The sequence below is a fragment of the Manis pentadactyla genome, chromosome 4 (assembly GCF_030020395.1).
Source record: "Manis pentadactyla isolate mManPen7 chromosome 4, mManPen7.hap1, whole genome shotgun sequence".
NCBI lineage: Eukaryota > Metazoa > Chordata > Mammalia > Pholidota > Manidae > Manis > Manis pentadactyla.
In genome coordinates this window covers 138865761-138887664 of record NC_080022.1, presented here as the reverse complement: position 1 = coordinate 138887664, position 21904 = coordinate 138865761, and the positions used below count along the sequence as shown (strand labels likewise).

General features: G+C 53.3%; 1 protein-coding gene across 3 annotated transcripts; it reads right to left on the bottom strand.

Moving 5' to 3' along the window:
* Window positions 1–3313: 3313 nt before the first annotated feature.
* P2RX1 (purinergic receptor P2X 1) lies at window positions 3314–21696 on the bottom strand. Of its 3 annotated transcripts, none has more exons than XM_057501022.1 (12): window positions 21153–21696; window positions 9928–10075; window positions 9584–9655; window positions 9052–9121; window positions 8708–8804; window positions 8324–8404; window positions 7927–8068; window positions 6123–6250; window positions 5580–5661; window positions 5103–5168; window positions 4645–4746; window positions 3314–4534 (listed from the first exon to the last, which is right to left on the bottom strand). In XM_057501022.1, exons 1-12 carry the CDS (start codon window positions 21356–21358, stop codon window positions 4469–4471), a joined length of 1260 nt encoding a protein of 419 aa, XP_057357005.1. In that variant the 5' UTR covers window positions 21359–21696; the 3' UTR covers window positions 3314–4468. The 3 variants fall into 3 exon arrangements, with proteins under 3 accessions (XP_057357005.1, XP_036743045.2, XP_036743055.2); XM_036887150.2 differs by having other exon boundaries at window positions 5580–5670; window positions 21153–21689; XM_036887160.2 differs by lacking the exon at window positions 5103–5168 and having other exon boundaries at window positions 5580–5670; window positions 21153–21693.
* Between the last annotated feature and the right edge of the window lie 208 nt (window positions 21697–21904).

Here is a 21904-nt window from a genome sequence, read left to right as displayed (position 1 = left end):
CTGGAGGGGCCGCGGCTGGGGGCTGCCTCGGAGGGGCCGTTTCTCCAGCCGCGGAGCTGGGCCTTGTCACACACCCCCACGCCCGGATGCGTGCTGTCTGGGGTCCGCTGAACCCCTCCAGGCCGCAGCCCGGACCCCTTAGCGGAACCTGGAGGATACGGGTGCTTGCCAAAAGAAGTCTTTTTCCCGTCCATCTCTGTCTGGCTGGGGCAAAAGCGCACCCCTCCAGGGTCGTGGGGGAGGGGAGGAGGCGAGGTGCGTACTATAGGCAGGGCAATGCGAGATCGGCGACGAGGGACGAGACCCAGGCCGAGGGCCAGGGTGAAAGGCCTTGAATGGCAGAGTCAGGAGCTTAGCCTTCTGCTGGGTGGGGTATGAGAGACGGGTGCTGGGGTCGCAGCTGGATTCATTCTGGGGGAAGGGCCCTGGGTGAAGATGGCAGGAATGGCCTAGCTGGGGCAGAGGAAATGGAGAGGACTCAACAGGACGTCCTGACCTTCACGGTGGCTGGGAACTCTGCCCCACACTTCTCCTCTGGTGAGCTCGCCAACTCTCAATTATGCTAAGTTCTTCACTTGTGAATCCTCTAGCGCCTCACCTCACTCTTGCCCAAAACAGTGCCCCATGTTACTCTCCGAAACCTGACCTCTTGTGTCCCTGTCTCAATCTGGAGCCAGAAGCCTGGAGGTCACCTTAGTCTACCCCTTTCCTGCCCCAACCAGCCGATCCTAGAGCCCTGCCCATGCTGCCTCTTAAATATCCCTAGAAAATACCCACTTCTCCCCACCTCTCTGCCCTCCTTAGCTTAAGCCACCATCAGCTTGTACCTGGATTGCAGCAGCAGCCTCCTCATGGGCCTCCCGCCTCCAGTCTCACCCCTCTCACTAGTCTTTCTCCCCTTGGCAGCCAGAGCACTCTTTCAGGAACACAGCCAAACTAGTCCACTCTGCCTAGGAATCTTCCATGGCTCACTAGTACCCTGAGAATAGGTCCAGTGAAGCCCTGCATGACCTCAGTCCTAACTACCTGCTTGTCAAGCTCCTTTCAGGGCGTGGTTCAATGCCAGGAACCCTTTCCTATGTCCTCCTCTCTTCCCAGCATAGGTTAGCAGCCTCTCTCAGGGTTTGTACTCAGCATTTGTTTGCCTGCCTTTTCAGTCTCTGGACTGGAAGCTCCTTGAGAACAAGGACTGTGCCTGATTCATCCAGCACACAGCCTTACACATTGTGTAGATGCTCAAAAGATGTTTCTCAAATGAATAACTAATTGGATATGACAATTAGGGATTTGGATATGTGGGGCCAGAGTCTAGGAAAGAGGGTTGGACCAGTTTTAGAGGTTATCAGAAAGGACCCACAGTTGTAAATACAGAGCCATGGGAAAGGGTGAGATAACTCAGAGCAAATAAAGCAAAGGCCAAGGACAGGACACTCACTTTTAAGAAGGAAAGATTTCTAAACTAGGTGGGACCAATTTTGACCTAAGTAACAGAGATTCCACATAAGATCCTCAGGGAAGACAGTCCTGGACTGGCATGCCAGCTGTGCTCCACAAACACCTCTCAGATGTGGCTCCTTCAACTCACTGCTCCAGCAAGATCTGGGTATGCCTCTTGTCCTCATGGTTCAGGGTAGTGGCTAGAGCTCCAGCCATTGCATATGCATTCCAGGTAGTGGGAGGGAGACAGGGATTAAAAAGAAGAGGCCAAAGGATTTGCACCATGTCTCTTTTAAGGAAAGTTCCCAGGCATCACATGACATTTCCACATAATCCCATTAGCTAAAACTTAGTCACATGACCAGACCTAGCTGCAAGAGGAGGCTGGGAAATGCAGCTTCCATTTTGGGCAGCCACATAGCCAGCCAAGAAAGAAGGGTGGTATCACTAGAGAGAATAGATGTCCTGGGAGGACTAGCTGATTCCACCACCGAATGAGAGGAGGGATGGAGGGGCAGAGCACTCCTGTATGCCAGGCTGTGTGCTAGGCATTTTACGTATCTTATCTTACCCCAACCTGAGGAGAGGCTATCATTTTCCCTGACTCAGAGCAGGCTTGGAGAGTTAAGCCACTTGCCCAAAGACGCACAGTGACCCGAGGCAGTGCTGTAGTTGAAAATTGTCTTTTCCCAGCACACCAGACTGGCTGGAAAATCAGGAGAGGGTGGGTCCTAGGAGCTGCTGGAAGGAAATCTTCAACAAAGGAGGGTTTGGTCAACAGTGTCAGAGGCTGATGGGCCAAGCAGGATATGGGCTGAAGTGTGTGTGCATGGATTTGGCAACATAGACACCGCCAGTAACCTTGGCAAGGGCATCTAGGAGAAGTTGGGGTGGGGGCTGGAAGCCAGCTGCAGAGGGTAGGATGCAGGGGTAGTATAAACTGGTCTTTTTGGAATGGTGGCAGTGCAGGGAGAGCAGGCAGAGCTGTAGGGGAACATGAACCAAGTGGAGGCAGAAAGGTGTAAGTGGGAGAGGGAGAGGCAGCCTCTGCTGGGGGGTCTGAGCTGAGTAGAAGTTTGGATATAAAAGAGGGATCATCTGCTCCTTCAGGGGGGGACAGACAGGAGATGAAAAAGCAGCAGGTAGATCTGGAGAAGGATGGGAGGGAAGAAGGAGTTCCTGTCCTATAAAAGGATGGTTCTCGGCTGGGGAGGAGAGTAGAGGCAAGGTCCTGAGGGAGAGGGTCAGGGCTAGCCTATGCTGTCCAGTGTGGTGGCTGCTAGCCACATGTGGTGATATAAGTTAGTTAAAAGTGAATAAAATAAAAAACAGTTCCTTGGTTGCACTAGCCACATTTTAAGAACTCAGTGGCCACATGTGTTTAGTGAATACTACAATGTGTGGCATAGATAGAGCACATTTCCATCCTGGCTTGTGGACAGTACTGGTCAGTCCAGACTGGAGGTCATACCCGCCACAGGGCCCCTGGAGAATCCTTCCACACTGTCTCCACTCAAGACCTCCCTCCCCACTTTGGTATTTGCTCAGCAATCCCTCCTGGGACATCCAGCCCCTTCCTGCCCTTGTTTTTGTGAGGCCACTGCTGAGGGTCTCTGTTTGTCCCAGTGCCAGGCTTCTCAGAGCTGTGGGAAGGGTGTGTGGAGAGTTGAGAAGAACTCCAGCGTTCAGAGCTGTGCCAGGACAGCAGCCCATGGACAGAGGTGAGCTGACCCACAGCACCGACTGCTGGGCTCAGGACATAAGCATCAGCTCACCTCTATGCACAGGGAAATCCAGAAGGACCTCAAAGTCTTTTAGCTCAGCCCTGGGTCTCACAGATGGGCACACTGAGTTTCAGAGAGGGCTGGGAAGAAAATGCAGAAGACAGAGGTTTGTCCTCATTCCTTTTATTGTACTCCACCCCTCCCAGACCTTGTGTTCAGACAGAGCTGGGCAGGCCTTGGGAGCTGGGGCTGGGCCACAGGCAGGGAGCCCAGGATCAGGCCGAGGCTCCCACTCAACCAGAGGTAGCTGAATATTCATGGCTAGAAGGGACTGCCCTGGCCTGACACACTTGTGGAGAAGTAAATCCCCATGGAAGTGAGGTGGCATGGACCATGTTTCTGTGTTTAGGGGCGGAGGTGTGTTCAAATGGTTGTGCCTGCAGGATGCAAGCTGTTCACATACAGTGTGGATGGGAGGGGGGTGTGCATGAAGGCAAGTGTGCACATGGTGGGTGGGGTGCATGAGACTCCTGTGGCCTGTGACCTCACCACACACCTGCTCAATGTCCACACCTGCCAGGTCATGCAGGGCCAGGCTAAGTCTGGTACCGGGTCAGGAACAGGTCTTAAACTTAGGTCCTTAAAATGGCCTGTGGAGTTTGCTATCCCTGCAGATCATGTGGCCAGCCCTGGAGATTCTGGGTCCGGAGGTCTGGAGTGGGCCCAGGTGCCTGCCCTGTTGATGAGCCCCCAGGGAAGTCTGGGGCAAGTTAAGAAAACAGCGCTCAAGCAGAGCTGCACAAAAGAACTTTCTACAACACTGAAAATGTTCCGTGGGGTCCGATATGGCAGCCACTAGCCATGTGTGTCTACTTAGCAGTTGTAATGTGGCTAGTTTGAGGAACTAAAGTTTGTATTGTTTAAATTAATTGAAATCTAAGTGGTCACCTGTAGCTAGTGGCTGCCAGATTAGAGAGCACAGGTGGAAAGACACTGAGGCAGTGGGATGGAGGCGGGCTCAGAAGCACACAGCTCCGGGACAGGAGTGTGAGGCGCCCCGCCCAGCCCCCATGGAGTAGACGTGGCTGAGCCCAGGTGAGGCTCCCTTGGGAGGTGCGGAGCCAGAGCCCAGAATTGTGCAGGTCTCTCCCAGTATCCACCCTGAGCTGCTGGCAGCCTGGTGTCTGCTTGGCTGGGAGGGCAGAAGAGCTCCTGGGAAGACCCCTCTCCCTCGGCTGGGAGGGAGAGGCCCCCAGGGCCCCCGCCTTAAGCCTCACAGTGCATGGTCAGGGGCCTGGGGCTGGGGGTCAGGAGGTCTTCATATTTTCCTGCAGGCCCAGGGTGGAGCTGGTGGCCGCGGGGTCACGCTCACCCTGTGGAAGCATTGGGGGGAATAAAAGTCAGCCTCAGGGAAGCAGCTGGCCCCCCAACACAGACACACGGGCCTGAGGCCTCGGAAGGACCAGCTCAGGCTGTCTCTTACCGCCCCTGGCCCCATGTCCTCTGCATACTTGAACTTCTTTTGCTTGTAGTAGTGCCTCTTGGGCAGGATGTGGAGCAGCAGCAGGTCACAGAGAACCGTGGCCTGGGGGCAGGGGTGGGGGGAGGTGGAGAGAGTGTGGGAAATCTGGGGGCAGGGACAGAGCCCTCCACATCCCTTAGGCCCTACTGAAGGTGAATCCCGCCCTATCTAGGCCTCAGGTCCTGGAGGTGGAATGAGGCCCTGCAGGCCCCACAGGGGACCAAGACCGCCCCATCCCACCTCTGTCCTGCCCCAGTTTTGGGCCTCAGTTTCCTCAGATATACTGTGGATCTAGGGTGGTGGGGCAGGCTCAATCAGGATGGACAATTACAGTCAAGGTTTGGGGATTTTGCTGCTACTGAGAGGTAGAAGATGAAGGACTGACTGCAGCACGGTGTCCCCATGATCCCAGTACTCACCACCCCGAAGATCCCAATCCCAGAGCCAATGGTAGTCATTGTGGGGATGATGTCAAACTTGCCAGCCTGGTGGCAGTGCCCAGGGGAGAGAAGGGTTTAGAGTCAGAAGGGGCCTGGTGGAACAGGCCCTCCTCAGAAGCCCTAAGGCCAGGCCCACCCCCTACTCTGGTAACTGGCCCCACCACCTACTGCCCACAGCTCTGACTCTACATGAGGACCCAGAGGCTGCTCGGGAGCCCTGGGCTTTGACCTTGGCTCTGCCTTCCTAGACATGAAGACAGAGCAGGGGAGGTAATGTCGCAGGCTGGAAAGTCCTGCCCTCAGTGGCACCCAGCGCTGTCTGCTCTCAGAAATAGACCTGCTGAGTGAAGCCCAGCCAACTTGCTGTCGTTTGTAAGTTTGTAAACACAGACACCCAACTGGCACTCACAGGAGCTGAGAATGTGTGCCTGACTGTCCCTTATACTGAGCACTCACCTTACCATTCACAAGGATGTCAAAGCGAATCCCAAACACCTTGAAGAGGTGCCGGTAGTTGGTCCCATTCTCCACAAAGTACCTGGCAAACCTTGGGAAAGCAGTGGGGTTGTAGGAGAAGGTGATGGAGAACTATCTTGGGCGCAGAGTTCTCAGAGCATCAGGGATGCAGGGGCCCCTTAGAAGTCCATGAGGACAGCTGCAGACCCCCCCAGTATTATACAGAGGGGGCGTCCAGCTGGATCCCAGACTGAATTCAACCTTCAGGAAAGCTATATTCAACCCTTGCCCTAACTCTTGATGTCAGCAATTTCCCAGTGGAAATTCCCAGTCCTGGCCAGGTGGTCCTCAAGGGGCAGGGGCTCAGCCCTTCAAGGTCTTGTTCCCTGCTGGCGCCCTGCTTGGCCAGCCCCAGCAGGATGGGAGCTGTCCGGGCTCCTCTGCTCCCCTCCCAGGACAATTACGCAGCCCCAGTAGATTCTGGGAGTAGAAAAGCCCTCAGGACCCCAAGGAAGGGTGCACTGGTAAGGGCCCAGCAGGCACCTGAAGTTGAAGCCTGGAGACAGATTTTTCTCCTCATACAGCCCATGGAACTCGTAGATGGGTTTGCAGTGTCGCACGTGCCAGTCCAGGTCACAGTCCCAGTCGATGGTGATGCCCACCACCCCGCCCTGCCACAAACACAGCTGTTTAAGGTCTGGGGTTTCAGGATGAAGGAACTCCTGCCTTACAGGAGTGCCAGCAGTCTCTTGAAGAGGGAACACATTTTTTGTTTGAGAAGAGACACTGAGAAGCTGCTTCAGGATTGAGGTCCTGTTTCCCTCTCTGGCCCCACCTCCCCCAATCACTCCAGCTTTCTAGGACAAAAGTTCTTCCGACCTCGGGGCCTTTGCACATGCAGTTGCCCCAGTTACCCATAAGGCTGGCTATCTCTCAACCTTTGGTCATTTCTCCTGAGAGGCCTCCCCTTCCTCCCACCAATCTAAAATACGTCCCTATTATTCCCTCTGTGTTTTCTTCTTCGACATTTGTCACTTTGTAATCATATATTTATCTTGCGTGATTATCAACCTATCTCCTCCAAGATTGTAAGCTCCACAAAGATGGGGCTGCCTGCCTCATTCACCCTGGCTCCTGAGCTCCCAGCACGAGTCACAGCCTGGGAGGCAAGTAAAGAGTTGCTGGATTAAATAATGAGTCTGTAAAGACATGGGCTGGGTAGAGAAAACTTGAAAAAGTAGAGCTCCTCTGGACAAGGAAAGGATCAGGGACAGATGATGGTAGGCTGAGCAGCAGGAGAGATGGGAGATGGTCAGAGCAGGTGAGGAGCTGGGCCACTAGGCAGGAGGCTGGTACCCTATGGTGATGGAGAAGTTTCCAGTGGGGGTGGCAGAAAGATTTAGGAACAGGAAGGTCTGACACTCAGCCTTCTGGTCCTGCATGTTGCTACAGTATAAACGCCCTCCAGGGGTCTGCAAACTAAGGCACAAGGGCCAGATTTGTTTATGTATCATCCGTGGTTGCTTTGCCCGACAGGCAGCCGACTTGAATAGTTGGAGCAGAAGCCACATGGCCAGAAAAGCTGAAAATACATACTTTCTTGCCCTTTAAAGAAAAAATTTGCCAACCCCTCTTCTACATAAATGTGTTGTGAGTGAGGTTTTGCGTGTGTGCATGTGTGTGTGTGTGTATGTGTGTGGGATATCACAGAAAAGGGATAGGCAGCCTCAGGAACAGGATAATAATGATCAAGTGGGAGCACACAGGGAGCTGCCACATGCCAGGTGGTACTAAAGTGCTGTCCTGTGCATAAACTCACTTGATCCCCAAGAAAACCCCAGAAGACTGCTACTCTTATTGCCCCCACTTTACAGTGTACGAAAGCTCAGACACACTGAAGATCAGACACTTGTCTGAGGTCATGCTGCTTGTTAGGCCCAGAGCCAGGATTTGAACCAGGTCGGAGAGGTCTGTGCTCCTCATGATACCATTTCTCTTAGAGCTCCAGGTGACTGAGTATCCAGAATTCCCAGGAATCCTGGCCAGGGAACAGGATTTCTCAGAGCCATGGGCAATGAGATTCAGGCTGCTTTTATCTAATATTTAAAAAACAGTGGGATCTCAACAGATGTCCATCCATTCTGGGTACCTCCTCTGTGCCAGGTGCATACTGGCCCTGCTGAGAACACAGGCCTGACCCTCAGGGGACCCCAGTATTAGGAGATAATCCACATATAAACTCGGTCCACACCAGGGAGGCTTGAGAGGGTGGCTAACTGGGCCTGAAAAGCCTTTATTGGCCTGATGATCCTGGGGCCCGGATGTCCCCACTCTCCTAGTACCATACCTTCTCGGCTAGGGTGCTAAAATTCTGTCCTGACTCCTGTATCACATAGCCAAGCTTGAAGACAGGGCACAGTGGGTGTAAGATCTTGTGATAGAGGCAGGTCTTCATGTAGGCAGCATTCACCTGCTCCACCAGGTTGTGCCTGTGGAGACAGAGGGCATTGGTGACAGCAGTGTACCAGCTGGGAGGATGCCTACCATGCCCCAAAGCTCTGGGGATCCCTCAGGGGCTCCAGAAATGCCCCTGCCACAGATCTTTGAGACTGAAGGCAGCCCATCCCAGGGGCTCAGCCTGGGGTTCTGCCTCCAGAGTGAAATCAGCAGGAGTGGAGACAGTTCAGACCAGCTGGAGCGGCCTCAGGAAGCCGCCTGCATTTCTGCCTGCTTTTCCCACGAACCTGTTGACCTTGAAGCGTGGAAAGCTGATGCTGTTCTTGATGAAGAGAGTGAAGTTCTCGGCCTCTCGGAGAAGAGCAGGGCTGGAGGAGACCACACTTATTCACCGCCCCCTCCCCAGGAGAACCCTGTGTGCCCACCAGAGCTTGGCACTGTGTGTGGGGTGGGAGAACCTGTGGGGTCAGTGGAGGGGTGGGTATGCTGTAATGGTGACTCTCAGGCCCCTTGACCAGGGACCAGGGGCATCTTTGGCCTGAGCCACACAGATGGGGTCCAGGTGGGGTTGGAAGAAGGGGCAACTGATCCTTTCCAGAGCACGTATCCAGATGCCCCTCTGTCTGGGTTGGGAACCCTCTTCCCAGCTCTCTGGAAGGACAGAGTGTTACCACGGGATATTGTCGTCCACCTCCACAGGGCACCAGCCAAAGATCTCACACGTCTGCACAGTGTTGTTAAAGGCTACACACTTGCCCGTGCGGATGCCTGGAGCAAGGGAGGAATCCATGAGTGTCCACCCCAAATGGGTGTGCAGAGGAGGCCCCACGCTTAGGATCTCCAAGTGACAGGGCACCCAAAAGCAGAGGCGTAAGGACAGAAATGTGGCTGGGTCTGGGACGAGGCAGGCCAGGGTCGGGGTGGCAGGAGGGGAGAGAGCAGGAAGGACTTCCTAGTAGAGGAAGCCTGGGGTTGACAGCGGCTGTGGAGGGTGTCAACAGGAGGCCAACCTTACCTTGGGCCTTCCTTTCTGCCTTCCCTGGCCTGCAGCCACTGTCATCCATGCACGTGCCCCCTTCTGGGTGCTGGGGGAGGGGAGATCTGCTGGCCCCAGGTCCCTCAGGTGGGGTCCTGAAAAGAGTCCCTCCCACTCCCAAGACCCTAGGGAGGGCAGGCGGCAGAGTCCCAGACTGCTTTGGGGTGACCCTTGTTCACAGCCTCCTCCCCCCAGGCCCCTCCCAGGGAGCCCTTGGGCTCATGCCCAGCTGCCCCACTGTGGCTGTCAGCAGGCAGTGGATGGGAGGTCAGGACCTGGGGTTGGGCGGGCCCTGAGGCTCAGCGTCCTGTCTGGCACACAGCTGTGAGGGGAGCCTCAGCACTGCCAATGGTGGCTGCTTGCTGGTGTGAATCTATGCCTGGAATTCCACCCTTGTGGCCCTGGTAGGAAGCCTGTCTGGCTTCACCTCTAGTGTCCAAGAGGCCCTCCTCTTCATGTTATTTTTCGCTGTGGGCCCAAGAAGAGAAGGGGAAACAGCAGCAGTCCTCACCTCTGCACAGTAGCCTTGCGTCTGCTGGGGGGTCACGATGAAATTGGTCATGACCACAAAAGAGCTGTCCCCCTGGAAGTGAGAGGCAGGGGGAGGGAGGGCAGGGCTCTGAGCTGTGGGAACAGCCTGGAGAACCCAAGCGCTGTTCCAGGAGGCCCCTAGAATCCACGTGGCACCCAGCAGCCTCCATGCCCCATGAGGGCAGAGTGGGTGATACTAGGAGGCTGCTCCTGCCCCTCAGAGAGACGAAGGAGCTGGCCTGGTCCTGTAGGGCGGTGAGACAGAGCCCAACCAGCTCTGAGCCAGGCCCTGTGGGTGGAAGGTGCAGCCCTGAGTCAGCTCACCTGGGCTGGGAAGACGTAGTCAGCCACGTCCCAGACCTGGGGACCCAGGCCTGGGAGCTGCGTCACGGCCAGACCCTTGAGTTTCACAGACACACTGCTGATGAGGCCACTCGAGGTCTGGTAGCCCTTCTCGTAGACAAACACCCACCTACAGAGGGATTGGAGGGGCAGAGGGGCCAGAGCTTGGCGGTGCTGCTCAGGATGGCATGTGGCTAAGTGGGCCACCGCCCTCTCTGACACCAGCCAGACATGTCAGGTCCTTCCCCTCCCCTTCCCCAGATACATCTCTGAGCCACTCGCTGTTCCTGAAGCTACATCTTGGGCTGGAGGCAGGAGAGCCTCACCTGCCTCCCCACTTGGCCTATGCCTGAACTTCCACCATTCTTTTCACTCTGAAAATACTAATTCCCAGGAAGAAGACCCACTGAAGGACTCCTTCAGATCCTTTCCCAAGAGCATGATTTGGGGTCTGCAGGCTGAGCCTCTTGGACCACAGTCCTCATTCCCAGGGTGCTCCTTCCTTCCTGAGGCCCTCCTACCAAGAAACAGCAGAGCATGATGGCTGAAAGCCTGGCCTTCAGTGTACAAGAGCCAGGAGTTGATTCCCAACTACACTACTCACAGGCTGTGTAATTTGAGGTAAGCTATTCACTTCTTCTCTGCCTCAGTTTCCTCATCTGTAAAATGGGGATAACAATAACAGTTCTTGTGAGTTAATGCATGTAAAAGCACTCAGAAGGGGACTGGCACAGAGTAGGAGCCATATAGACATTAGCTATGATTATCTCTGCCATGTTGGGAATCCCTGGCAAAGGGTGTGGGAAAGGAAATGGGGCAAGTGACCCTCTGAAGGCCTTGCGGCATCTGGCCCCAGTTGAGCTTTCTGGGGAAATTCTGGCCTTCCCTTCCCAGCTTCAAGGATCTCTGCCCCTTTGGGTTCTCCACTTTTAACTGGGGAGGTCCAGCAAAGCTGACCTCCCTCCGAGCCTCAGGATTGGGGTGGGGGGCACATGACCAAGACTTGTCAATCAATGTTCTTTGAGCACCTGGATCCAGTCATGCCTGAAGCATGTTGAAAAAATCTACTTCTGGACTTTTCAGTTACATAAGGCTAATAAATTCCCTTCTTTTAATTAAGGCAGTTTGGGTTTGGTTTCTGTTGCTTAAAACTGAGAGTCCTGTGTGAGCACACCTATGGCTGTGTCTGACTGTGGGCGGTTATATTTTACCTCTTCACCCCCAACCCTACCCCCCAGCTCATCTGTCCTTTGAACTTTGCGCTCAAAGCCCCTCTCCTGTGCTCTAGAGCTCAGGCCTGGCAACAGAATCCTCTGCGCCTCTTAGTCCCAGAGTCACTGCTAGTTCTCTGGGGCTGTCTCCTTGCTCCAGGCCCTAGGAATGCAGCCCACCTAAGTACTCCCCCCACCCCCAGTCCACTCCTCTCTTTCTTCAAGACCCTCCCTCAGTCTGGCACTGGAGCCAAACCACCCCCACAAGCCTAAGCTAAGCATGGTCACTGCTGCCCCCTGCAGGTCCCAGATGGCAGCACATGAAGCCTGACAAAGGCCCCAAGTTCCCCGTGTTCTGAGCCTACCGTCCTGCCTGCAGCCTCCTCTGGGGGACGGGGGGTGGGGGGGCTCACCCACGCCTCTGCTCTCCTTAGCGTCCTTCCCTAAGGAGGCTTTTAGCTTCATGCTCAAGCTAGAAGGAGCTGTTGGGGGGTGGTGAGTGCTACTCCACATTCTGAGCCCCTGTGGGAGAGGTCCCTGACCTCCCTTTTGGCAGCCCCCAGCCGTGCCACCCCACCCTCATTTCTCTCTTTGCTCAATACCGACTCCTTACAACATAGATGGAAGAACTGAAGCCCGGAGAGTTAGAGGCAGACCCCAGGCTCCAGGTCTCAGACCCAGGACTCTGTCCCCTTCCCTGAGCAGCCGGGCATCAGCCATCAGCATGTCCGCCTGGAGCCAGCGGAGCAGAGGGGAGGCAGGGCCACACCCAGGCTGCACGCTGGGGCTGATGCAGGCGTCTGTCACCTGGGGTCAAAGGGAAAAGGCAAATCTGACATCACTGACCTCAGTTCTGGTAATAATAGAATGAGCATTTGGCCATGCTCACCCCCCCAAAAGCACATGCATCTTGACCTGGCCAGGCTGCCACCACCAAGGTGGCCCGCTGCTGAAGGAACAGCATCTCCAGAAGCCCTTCTTCCCTATTCTTTCCAACAGCCCCTCATGGAGGAGGCTGTGTGGTGGAGTGGCCAAGAGTGTGGCCTCTGGGTCCCAGAGGCTGAGGTTCAGGTGTCAGCACTGCCACTCACCAGCAGTGTAGCTTCAGGCTAAAGACTAAACCTCTCTGAGCCTTGGATTTATCAGTAAAATGGAGGCCATGGCACCCGTTTCAAAGACACTGCTCATTCAACAGATATAAGCAAGGCCTGACCCTTCACTGAGCTGTGGGCTAGGGCCCAGAAGAAAGAGTCTAGCTGATTGGGGGACATTTTCATGAGTTCTCTTTAAGGAAATTAGCACACAGTAAGCACATAATAATCCTCCTGTTTTCACTGTCTCAAGCCCTCCCTCACTAGTTCCTCTTTAAATGCCCATCTGCTCCATAGCCCTGGCTTCCATTCTCAGAGCTGGCAAATCCCACGTGAGGTGTCACACACGGTGTCCCCTGATTTCTTTTTTTTTTAATGAAATATACATCACAGTGGTTCAATGGTCCTCCTCGCACTCCCCCCCTGCACCCCCACCCACTCCCCTCCTCTGTGGTAACCACTAGTCACTTCTCAGTGTCTATGAGTCTAATGCTGTTTTGTTCCTTCTGTTTTGCTTTGTTTTTATATTCCACAAATAAGTGAAATCATATAGTATTTTTCTCCATCTGGCTTATTTCACTGAGCATAATATCTTCTAGACCCATCCATGTTGTCGCAAATGGCAGGATTTCTTTTCTTTTTATGGCTGAATAAAATTCCATTGTGTATATGTACCACCTCTTCTTTATCCATTCATCTATTGATGGGCAGTTAGGTTGCTTCCATATCTTGACTATTGCAAATAGTGCTGCGATAAACATAGGGGTGCATATATCTTTTTGAATCAGAGATTTTGTTTTAATTGGGTAAATTCCTAGGAGTGGAATTATTGGGTCAAATGGTATTTCTATTTTTAGCTTTTTGAGGAACCTCCGTATTGCTTTCCACAATGGTTGCACCAATTTGCAGTCCCACCATCAGTGTGGGAGGGTTCCTATTTCTCTGCACCCCTGCCAACACTTGTTCTCTCTTGTCTGTGGATAGTGGCCATTCTAACTGGTATGAGATGATATCTCATTGTGGTTTTAATTTGCATTTCTCTAATCATTAGCGATGTGGAGCATCTTTTCATGTGCCTGTTGGCCATTTGTATTTCTTCTTTGGAGAACTGTCTGTCAGGTCCTCCTCCCTTTTCTTAATTGGGTTATTTGTTTTCTGGGTGTTGAGGCATGTGAGTTCTTTATATATTTTGGAGGTTAATCCCTTTTTGGATAAGTCATTTACAAATATGTTCTTCCATGCTGTAGGATGCCCTTTTGTTCTGCTGATGGTGTCCTTTGCTGTACAGAAGTTTTTAGTTTGATGTAGTTCCCATTTGTTCATTTATTTTGTTTCCCTTGCCCAAGGAAATGTGTCCAAGAAAAAATTGCTCATGCTTATGTTCAAGAGATTTTTGCCTATGCTTTCTTCTAAGAGTTTTATACTTTTATGACTTACATTCAGGTCTGTGATCCATTTCAAGTTTACTTTTGTGTATGGAGTTAAACAATACTCCAGTTTCATTCTCTTACATGTAGCTGTCCAGTTTTGCCAACACCAGTTGTTGAAGAGGCTGTCTTTCCCCCATTATATATTCATGGCTCCTTTATCATATATTAATTGACCATATATGTGTGGGTTTATATCTGGGCTTTCTATTTTGTTCCATTGATCTATGGGTCTGTTCTTGTGCCAGTACCAATCTGTTTTGATTACTGTAGCTTTGTTGTAAAACTTGAAGTCAGGGAGTATATCCCACCAGCTTTGTTCTTCTTTCTCAGGATTGCTTTGGCTATTCGGGATCTTTTGTGGTTCCATATGAATTTTAGAACTATTTGTTCTAGTTCATTGAAGAATGCTGTTGTTATTTTGATAGGGTTTGCACTGAACCTGTAAATTGCTTTGGGCAGGTTGGCCATTTTGACAATATTAATTCTTCCTATTCATGAGCATGGGATAGATTTCCATTTTTTGGTGTCCTCTCTAATCTCTCTCATGAGTGTCTTGTAGTTTTCAGAGCATAAGTCTTTCACCTCCTTGGTTAGGTTTATTCCTAGGTATTTTATTGTTTTTGATTCATTGTAAATAGAGTTGTTTTCCTGTGTCCCCCGATTTCTATCTCTACTTCTGCACTTTCTCCGAGGCTCAGACACACACACATTCATTTAGTTATTCAACAAATACTTATTTATTGAGCCTCTATTATGTGCCAAGCCCTTTTGTAAGCAGTAAAAATACAGAAGTGAACAAGACACACCAAAATTCTGTACTCAAGGAACTTACATATAAGCCTACATTTCCCACAGCTTAGTGACACACATTCCTTCCCCCTACCCTGGCTCTCCTCCCCAGACATCTCACAGGTATCTCAAACTCAACTTGACCCTTTGGACAACAGTTCCCCCCAAAAGTTAAACATGGAATTATCATGTGACTTGGCAATCCCACTCCTGGGTATACACCCAAGAGAACTGAAAATGTATGTCCATACAAACACTTGGACATAAGTATTCATAGCAACAAAGACAAAAAATGCAAACAACCCAAATGTGATCAGCTGCTAAACAGATAAGTCAGAGGCGGTATATCCATACAATGGAATGTTATTCAGCCATAAAAAGGAGTGGCAAGCTGATTCATGTTACAACCAACATGGATGAACCTAACAAACAGTACGCTAAGTAAAAGGAGCCAGACGCAAAAGACCATGTGTTGTATATATTATAGGAAATGTGCAGTGTGCAGAGTAGGCAAGTAGGGTGCAAGGAGGGGGAATGGGAGAGATTGCTAAGGGGTACAGCATTTCTTTTCAGAGCAGGGAAAATGTTCTGCCATTAGTGGTGATGGTTGCACAACTTTGTGATTATACTAAAACCACCAAATTACATATTTTAAAAGGATGACTGTGATGGCATGTGAATTATACCTTAAAACAAAAAATTCAACAGGACCAACCTGAGTGCCTCACCTCCCCAGAACTTGTCCCTCTGAAGCTCTCATCATGGAGGATGGCACTGTCCCCCCTGTCCCCCAAGCTCAAAGCCTGGACATCACCGTCACACCCTATTTTGCCATCGGCCCCACATTCTTTGGGGCCCTCTGTCCTTCCTGTCCTCCCTGCTTCCCTCTAAGGACCGAGAGGGTCTACAGCAGGGAGGCTGAGACTTAAGAGGTGCTAGGGCAGATGCCGGGGGAGCTCTGGAATGGAGACTAGAGGACGGGTCTCATGGTGGGTGGGGCACATGGTATAATTGTGGGGCCACAGGTGGGATTTGACCAGACTGGGCACATGCTATGGGGCAGAGGAGCCTTGGGGAGGCGCAAGACCAGACTCCAGGCCCAGGCAGGACTGAGCTCAGAGCTGGGGACCACACTGGCAGCTCAGAGGTTAACAAGCAGCATGTAGACAAGTCAAGATGGCAATTTGTGTTTTTTTGAGTGAGTCACCAACTCTTAAAAACCAATAGGCTCATTTTGCCCACAAATTCCAATTTCCCACTGCTCTTGAGAAGTTGGGAATTCTGGCCATGCTGGGCACATGTCCTCCCGCAGCACTGATGGACAGAGTTTCAGCCATGGCCACCCCTGTGTGGGGCCTACCAGGATGGCGACCTCTGTCATCCATGCTCCCTGCTTCTGCTTTGGCCCAGCTCGCCCTCTGCCTCTCCACAGCTGTGCTGCCTCGGGCCCTCTCGCTCACCTGTCTGCCCCCTGCTAGACACCCTTCCATGGCTCCCCACTGCCGGCAGGAGAAAGGCCACATTCCTCAGCCTGGCGTTCAGAGGCCTGAGTGAGCAGCCCTGCTCACCCCTCCACCTTTTCTCCCTGGGCTCCTTTCATGCCCTCCTGCCTGGCCCTGGGGACTCTTCTGCTGCTCCTTGCCTGCTCCAGAACCTTTAATCACAGTCTGCTTTCCAGCAGGGGTTCCTGGCCCAGGTGGGCAGAAACCAGGCTCCACCAATCTGACATTCCGTTTCCTTGGCCAGCGATTGGTTCTGGATGGGCACATGACCCAACCCCAGCCAGTAAGAGCTGGACCTGGGACTTTCTCTGAAACTCTAGAGGAGACACTCCTGTGCCGCGGGAGGTGGGTAAGCTGGGGGGATGTCAGCCTGGAGCTGCTGGTGGCCGTTCTGCGCTCTGAGCACAGAAAGCCTGCCTGAGAACGAAGCCTTCGCGGAAGAGTGAGCCAAGAAGATCCTGGTTGGCTTCCTCGGGGAGCCCAAATGGAACAGACCCCAGCACCGCATCTCCCAGAGAACTGGCTCTTCCCGTGCCCTCAGCATGGAGGACCCAGCCAGGCCTGGAGCCCACATGGATTTTTTTAGTTACATAAACCAGTCAGTAGCCCCACTCCTCACTAGGAACCAAAGGACCTCTGCCTGATTCGTCCGCTCTCCCCTCTCCCCCAGTGTCCCACGGAGCCCGAAACAGCACTGGGCACAGAGCTTTAGGAATGTCCTCCGATGTGTTTCTCTCAGCAGTGACTTATAGCTATCCTTATCCCTCACTGGTGTGCTCCAGGACCGGGAATCTCAGAGGCAGGTGACTCGCGAGCTCTGTGTGAGGGTGCGTCGGGGCACCTGAGGGAAAACCCAAAATAGGCCTGCCTGGACTACAGCCCCCAAGCGTTTGCTCAAGGCTGCTTCCACCACTGTGTGCCCTCCTCCAGGAACTCTTCCTAGGCTCCCCTCCTGTGATACAACAAGTCATAAGAAATATATATTTGGTCATGCATACAATTAACCATTGTAATTTGAGTCAAAAAGAGTGAGATCTCAGCCCACCAGGCCTGCAGTCCTGAAGACACTGCAGTCTTAAAGGTGAAATGGTGTTTTGTCATGTTAATGAGAGGTTTTTCGACCCCCCACCCGAGGGCAGGGGCTGGAGGCTGAATCAGCCAATAGCCAATAACTTAGTCAGTCATGACTATGCAATGAAGCCCTCACAAAACTCCTGAGAGCTTAACCCTCTGCTCGGTTGGATCCTGCTTCCCAGTGTGAGAAACACACTCACTGGTCCAAATTCAGTAAGTGGACACGGAGACAAAGAGAACAGCGGAGCGAGGCTTTAATGACGGTCTTGCAGGATTGGGAGTCTGGTGGGCAGGCACACCTGGGGAGTTTGGCGCCAATAATTTATCTCCTAGTGTGCGAGTCCCTCCCCTGGTTCCTCATTGGCTGAGTACTACAGGGTTCACATTATTTCCCGGACGTCGCCTAAACCAGTTCTATCTTTCCCTTACATTTGTCTTAATCTTATTGGTAGGTTTAAAAAACTCAAACAGGTACAGCCAGGCCCTTATCAATTCCCACCCCCACTCTCAGCCTGAGCAGCTTCCACCACGTGGCCCCTTGTTAATACCTTACTGTTAAAATGTTTTAAACCTCCTACAAATTGCATTTAGGTTTTATGCTGTTTTCTAATACCAATCAGGGAACTTCTGTGCTTGGGGAACCTGAACACCTCAACGTGCCACAGAACCTGGCCCCAAGCTCCACGAGGATAGAAAGCTCCTTTATTTGGGACCTTGCCCCAAGTATCTTTTCATCTGGCTATTAACTTGTATCCTTTATTAAACTGGTAAACTTGTGTTTTTCTGAGTTCTGTGAGCCCTAGAGAATTAATTGAATCCAAGGGGGAGGTTGGGGCTTGTGACCGGTGCCTGGAGTGGGGGGTGAAGGGCAGTCTTGCAGGACAGAGCCCTTAACCTAGGAATCTGGTGCCATCTCTGGGCAGAAAGTATCAGAATTGAGTTGAGTTCTCAGACACCCTGCTGGTGTTCAAGAATTGCTGGGTGTTAATGTATGGGAAGACCCTCTCCCACATTTACACACATTGGAATCGGGTCCGGGAACTCGAACAGTTATACTACTATTACTGCTGTGTATAATACTGTTATTGTTATATGTATCTGTAGGAAAAAAAGACACCCTCACACCTCCCCAAGCATCATTCACAAATTGCCTTTGGAACCGTCCTGTGTGCCACAGCCAGACCTCCCCTGCAACACTCTGTGCCTCTGAGCCTCCCTATGCTGAGGAGGCTGCAGCCATTCGGGACAGAACCCCCCAGCCGGGGCACATGTCCCAGCACACCCCTTGTATGGGCCTGCTAGGTCATAGGCAACAGCCCACTGGATGCACACCTGCAGCTGCCAGGAGCTCATCACTTCCCAGCACACAGCTCTGACTTGGAAATTAACCATTGTAATTCGAGTCAAAAAGAGTGAGATCTTAGCTCAGCCCACCAGGCCTCAGGCTCACCCAGTCCCTTCACTTGCCCCGGAATCTCTGAAGAGTGTAACCGCTGGAGAACACAGCTTTAGTTTCGCTCCTCAGAGCCTGTTTGGGTTCTCATCACCTCAGCCTCTCCGTCTTGGTGACTCTGCCTCCAGCCCTAAGTCTGAGGGCCCCTTCATCTGAGCAGTTACTCTCCATGTCTGGCCCTCCGTCCAGGTCTCTTTGCCCGTCCCGCCCTGTCTCTGCGGTCTGGGAGTTCAGTCCTTCTTCTATCCCCTGCTCTGTCTCTCTGCAACACCCACAGGGTCATTCAGACAGGGGCCTTAGGTGGGGGCTTAATTAAAGAAAGGCCATCCGTCCTCAGTAGAGAGAAAGTTGTTGAGTCTGCCTGCAACATCTTTAGAGGCCCCCCGCCCCCTTCTCCATGGAACAGTTGGGAAACTGAGGTCTGAGGAAAGACCAAGCCCAGATTGGTTTCTGTCTGCAGCTGTGGACTCCTTGCTGAGCAGCCAGACAGTGCAGTAATAAGCAGTGGTCAGAAGGGGGAGCCAAAGATAAGCAGGAGTGGCCGTCAAAGCCAGAGCTGGCAGCCTGGGCTGGAGGGTGGGGTTGGGGGGATGCTGTGAGGGACCCTGCCTTCTTCCCTCTGCTATGTGAGTGCCCCTCTCTGAGGATGTTTCCTTTCCAGATATCAAGGCTGACTGAAGCCACACAGCGGGATTCAAATCCGGGTTCGCCTTTTGCTGGCTGCTGAGGTCCAGGCTAAATCACTCAGTGCCTCTGAGCCTCGCTATGCTGAGGAGGCTACAGCCGTTTGGGAACTAGGCAGGCTGTCTTGGGAAGGAAAACAGAAGCAGGGAGATAGTGAGGTCCCCATCATTGGAGGGATGTCTTCAGGACTGGATGGTGGCTTGGGGCGTAGGCTACAGCCGGAGGGTGAGGTGGGAGGACCATCCCTTTTCCCCTGACAGTTTGTGGCAAACACACAAGAGGGCCCTGGAGCTGCTCCCAAAAGCAGAAATAGAGAGTCATTTGGCCCCAGCGAGGACAACATTCTCCCAGCCTCTCCAGATGGGCTGGGCCCAGGCAGGTGCCCTCTCTCTTCTCTGGAGAGTCAGGAGCGTGGCTCATGGTGAACTTTTAGGCCTGTCCTGTCCCTAGTGTCACACCACCAGTGTCCCATTAGAAGGGCTCTCAGCCTATGCGAGGTGGGAAAGGAGATGGCAGAGCTGAGACCCGGGTGCCAGGAGGCTTTAGTTCTAACTGGAACTTGCTGCTGACTTGCTGGGTGACCTGGAAACCCCACTGTGCCTCTCTAGACCTCAGTTTTCCTCACAAACTCAAATGACACTGCAGATGTCAAACTGGTTTATGAGCAGAAGGGAGGCAGAGGCCAAAAGGTATCAGGAGGCTGGGTCCTGGCCCTAGCTCCCCCCGACAGCTGCAAGGCCTTGGGGACCGAGTGAGGCAGAGAGGAGCCTGCTTTGGATGCCGAAGTCCCCGGGGGGACCAGGGCTGTGTGGTCACTGTTTGGCCTCCTGGTCAGCCTGCTCTGGGCCCCAGTGAGCAGTCCTGGTCTGGTCCCACAGCAAAAATGGGGACATGGAGCCCAACAGGGCAGGGACCTCAGAAACAAATAGCAAAGTCACACTGGGGCTGCAGGGGACCTCTAGACCCCAGCAGGGGACCTCTAGACCCCCAGCAGGGGCTGAACCCACTTCAGTGGCCCTGGAGGAACCCTCTGCAGAGTCACTGTGAGTGGGCACAAAGCTGCCCAGAAAGGGGCACACACATCGGATACCCAGCCACCTCAGCCATGGGCCATGCACATATGTGAGTACCCAGCCCCAGGGGCACACCCAGCAGCCACACCCATTGGGCACACACCCAGACACACGAGGGCATGTGTACCAACACCAAGCTCTGGGTACAATACACACCCACACACATACCACACAAGCACACACATGTGCAAGCCCCCTGCCAGGCCTGTCTCACTTCCCAGGACAGTCAGACTGATTTCAGGAAGATGGTCTTTATGTGGCCCCCAGAACAGTCAGACTACAGGGAGTCCCACCCCACTTCTGCCCCTGCACTCCTGGGACAGTGAGACAGGTCCCAGGATGCCCGGAAAGGAGCTGCCATCCCTGAGACCAGAACTGGCCTCCAGCCTCTGCCTGACATGCCACCACAGAGGCCCCACTAAAGTTTCTTCGCTTCAGGGGTCCTGAATATCTCAGGATACCTCTAGTTTGGCAAGGGCAGGTGGGAGCAGGGCCTGTCTTTCTCTGGCCTGTAAAATGGGGTGTAGTCTCCATCTCAGTAGTAGCCTGGCTTGGCAAGAGGTCAGAGGTCAAAGGACTCTGGCTGTGGCTAGCCAAGGCCCTGGCCTCCAGCCACTCACCACTTGAAGGGATGGTTAACAGTGAGTTAGTTCCTCTGACCCAACAACTTAGCTTCTTATTCACCATACGACCCAGGGCAGGGCTTCTACCTCAGTGTCTCCATCCCGACAGTGAGTAGCAGACTTCCTTCTGAATACCACCGTGGTTTGTCAGGAAGGATGACCCCCAGTGAAGTGAGAGAGGAGCTCTGTGGGGTCATAGGAGGCAGCCCAGAACCCGGAGGACAGGCTCACTCGGGGGATGGTGCAAGAGGGTAGTGGGGAGGGGGCCCAGACTCACCCAATGACGTAAACCAGAACCACGAGCTGGATCAGGCGGAAGACGATGCCCACTTTCTTGTTGCGCACGAGCACCATTCGGGGAGTGTCATACTCGAAGAAGAAAGCGGCCAGCTCATCCTGGAGCCTCCGTGCCATGGTGGACCAGGCTGCGGACTGAGAACTGAGCCTTTGCTCTGGAGGTGAGCCAGGTGTCAACACCCACATCTACAGAGGAGCTTCTATGGCCTTCCCAGCCCCTTAGGAAGGGCAGGCAGCTGGGGCCAGAGGCCAGGAATCAGAGGTCAGTTGAAGGTGCTTGGGTTGGGAGGGAGAATCCTTGGGCGGTCAAGAGCAGCTCTTGGCCCCTGGCAAGCAGTGGACTGTGGGCCAGCCACGCCTGTGGACAAATAAATTCCCAAAGATAGATGGGGGCGGGGCCGGTGGGGCCACCCAGGCCCGGCCCCACTGCCCCTCCTCACTCTGCCTGGGCCCTGCCGGGCCTCCGGAAACAGGAGCTGTTGGCAGGAAACCACGGGCCACCCGTCATAAGGCAAAGATAAGGCTGTCAGCCCCCCATGAACCTAGAAATACAGAGCTGGGGGCTCAGGTCAGGGCCTGGGTGGAGTGGCCTCACACCAGGGCCTCCCCAACCAGGGACCCATCCCTGTATCCAAACATCCTCCCCACCTTACCTCTGCCCCCAGGTGGGCAGCTCAGACACTGGGGGCCTGCAGCCAGGAGGGCAGGAGAGGAAGGAGGGCTCTTTCCGGT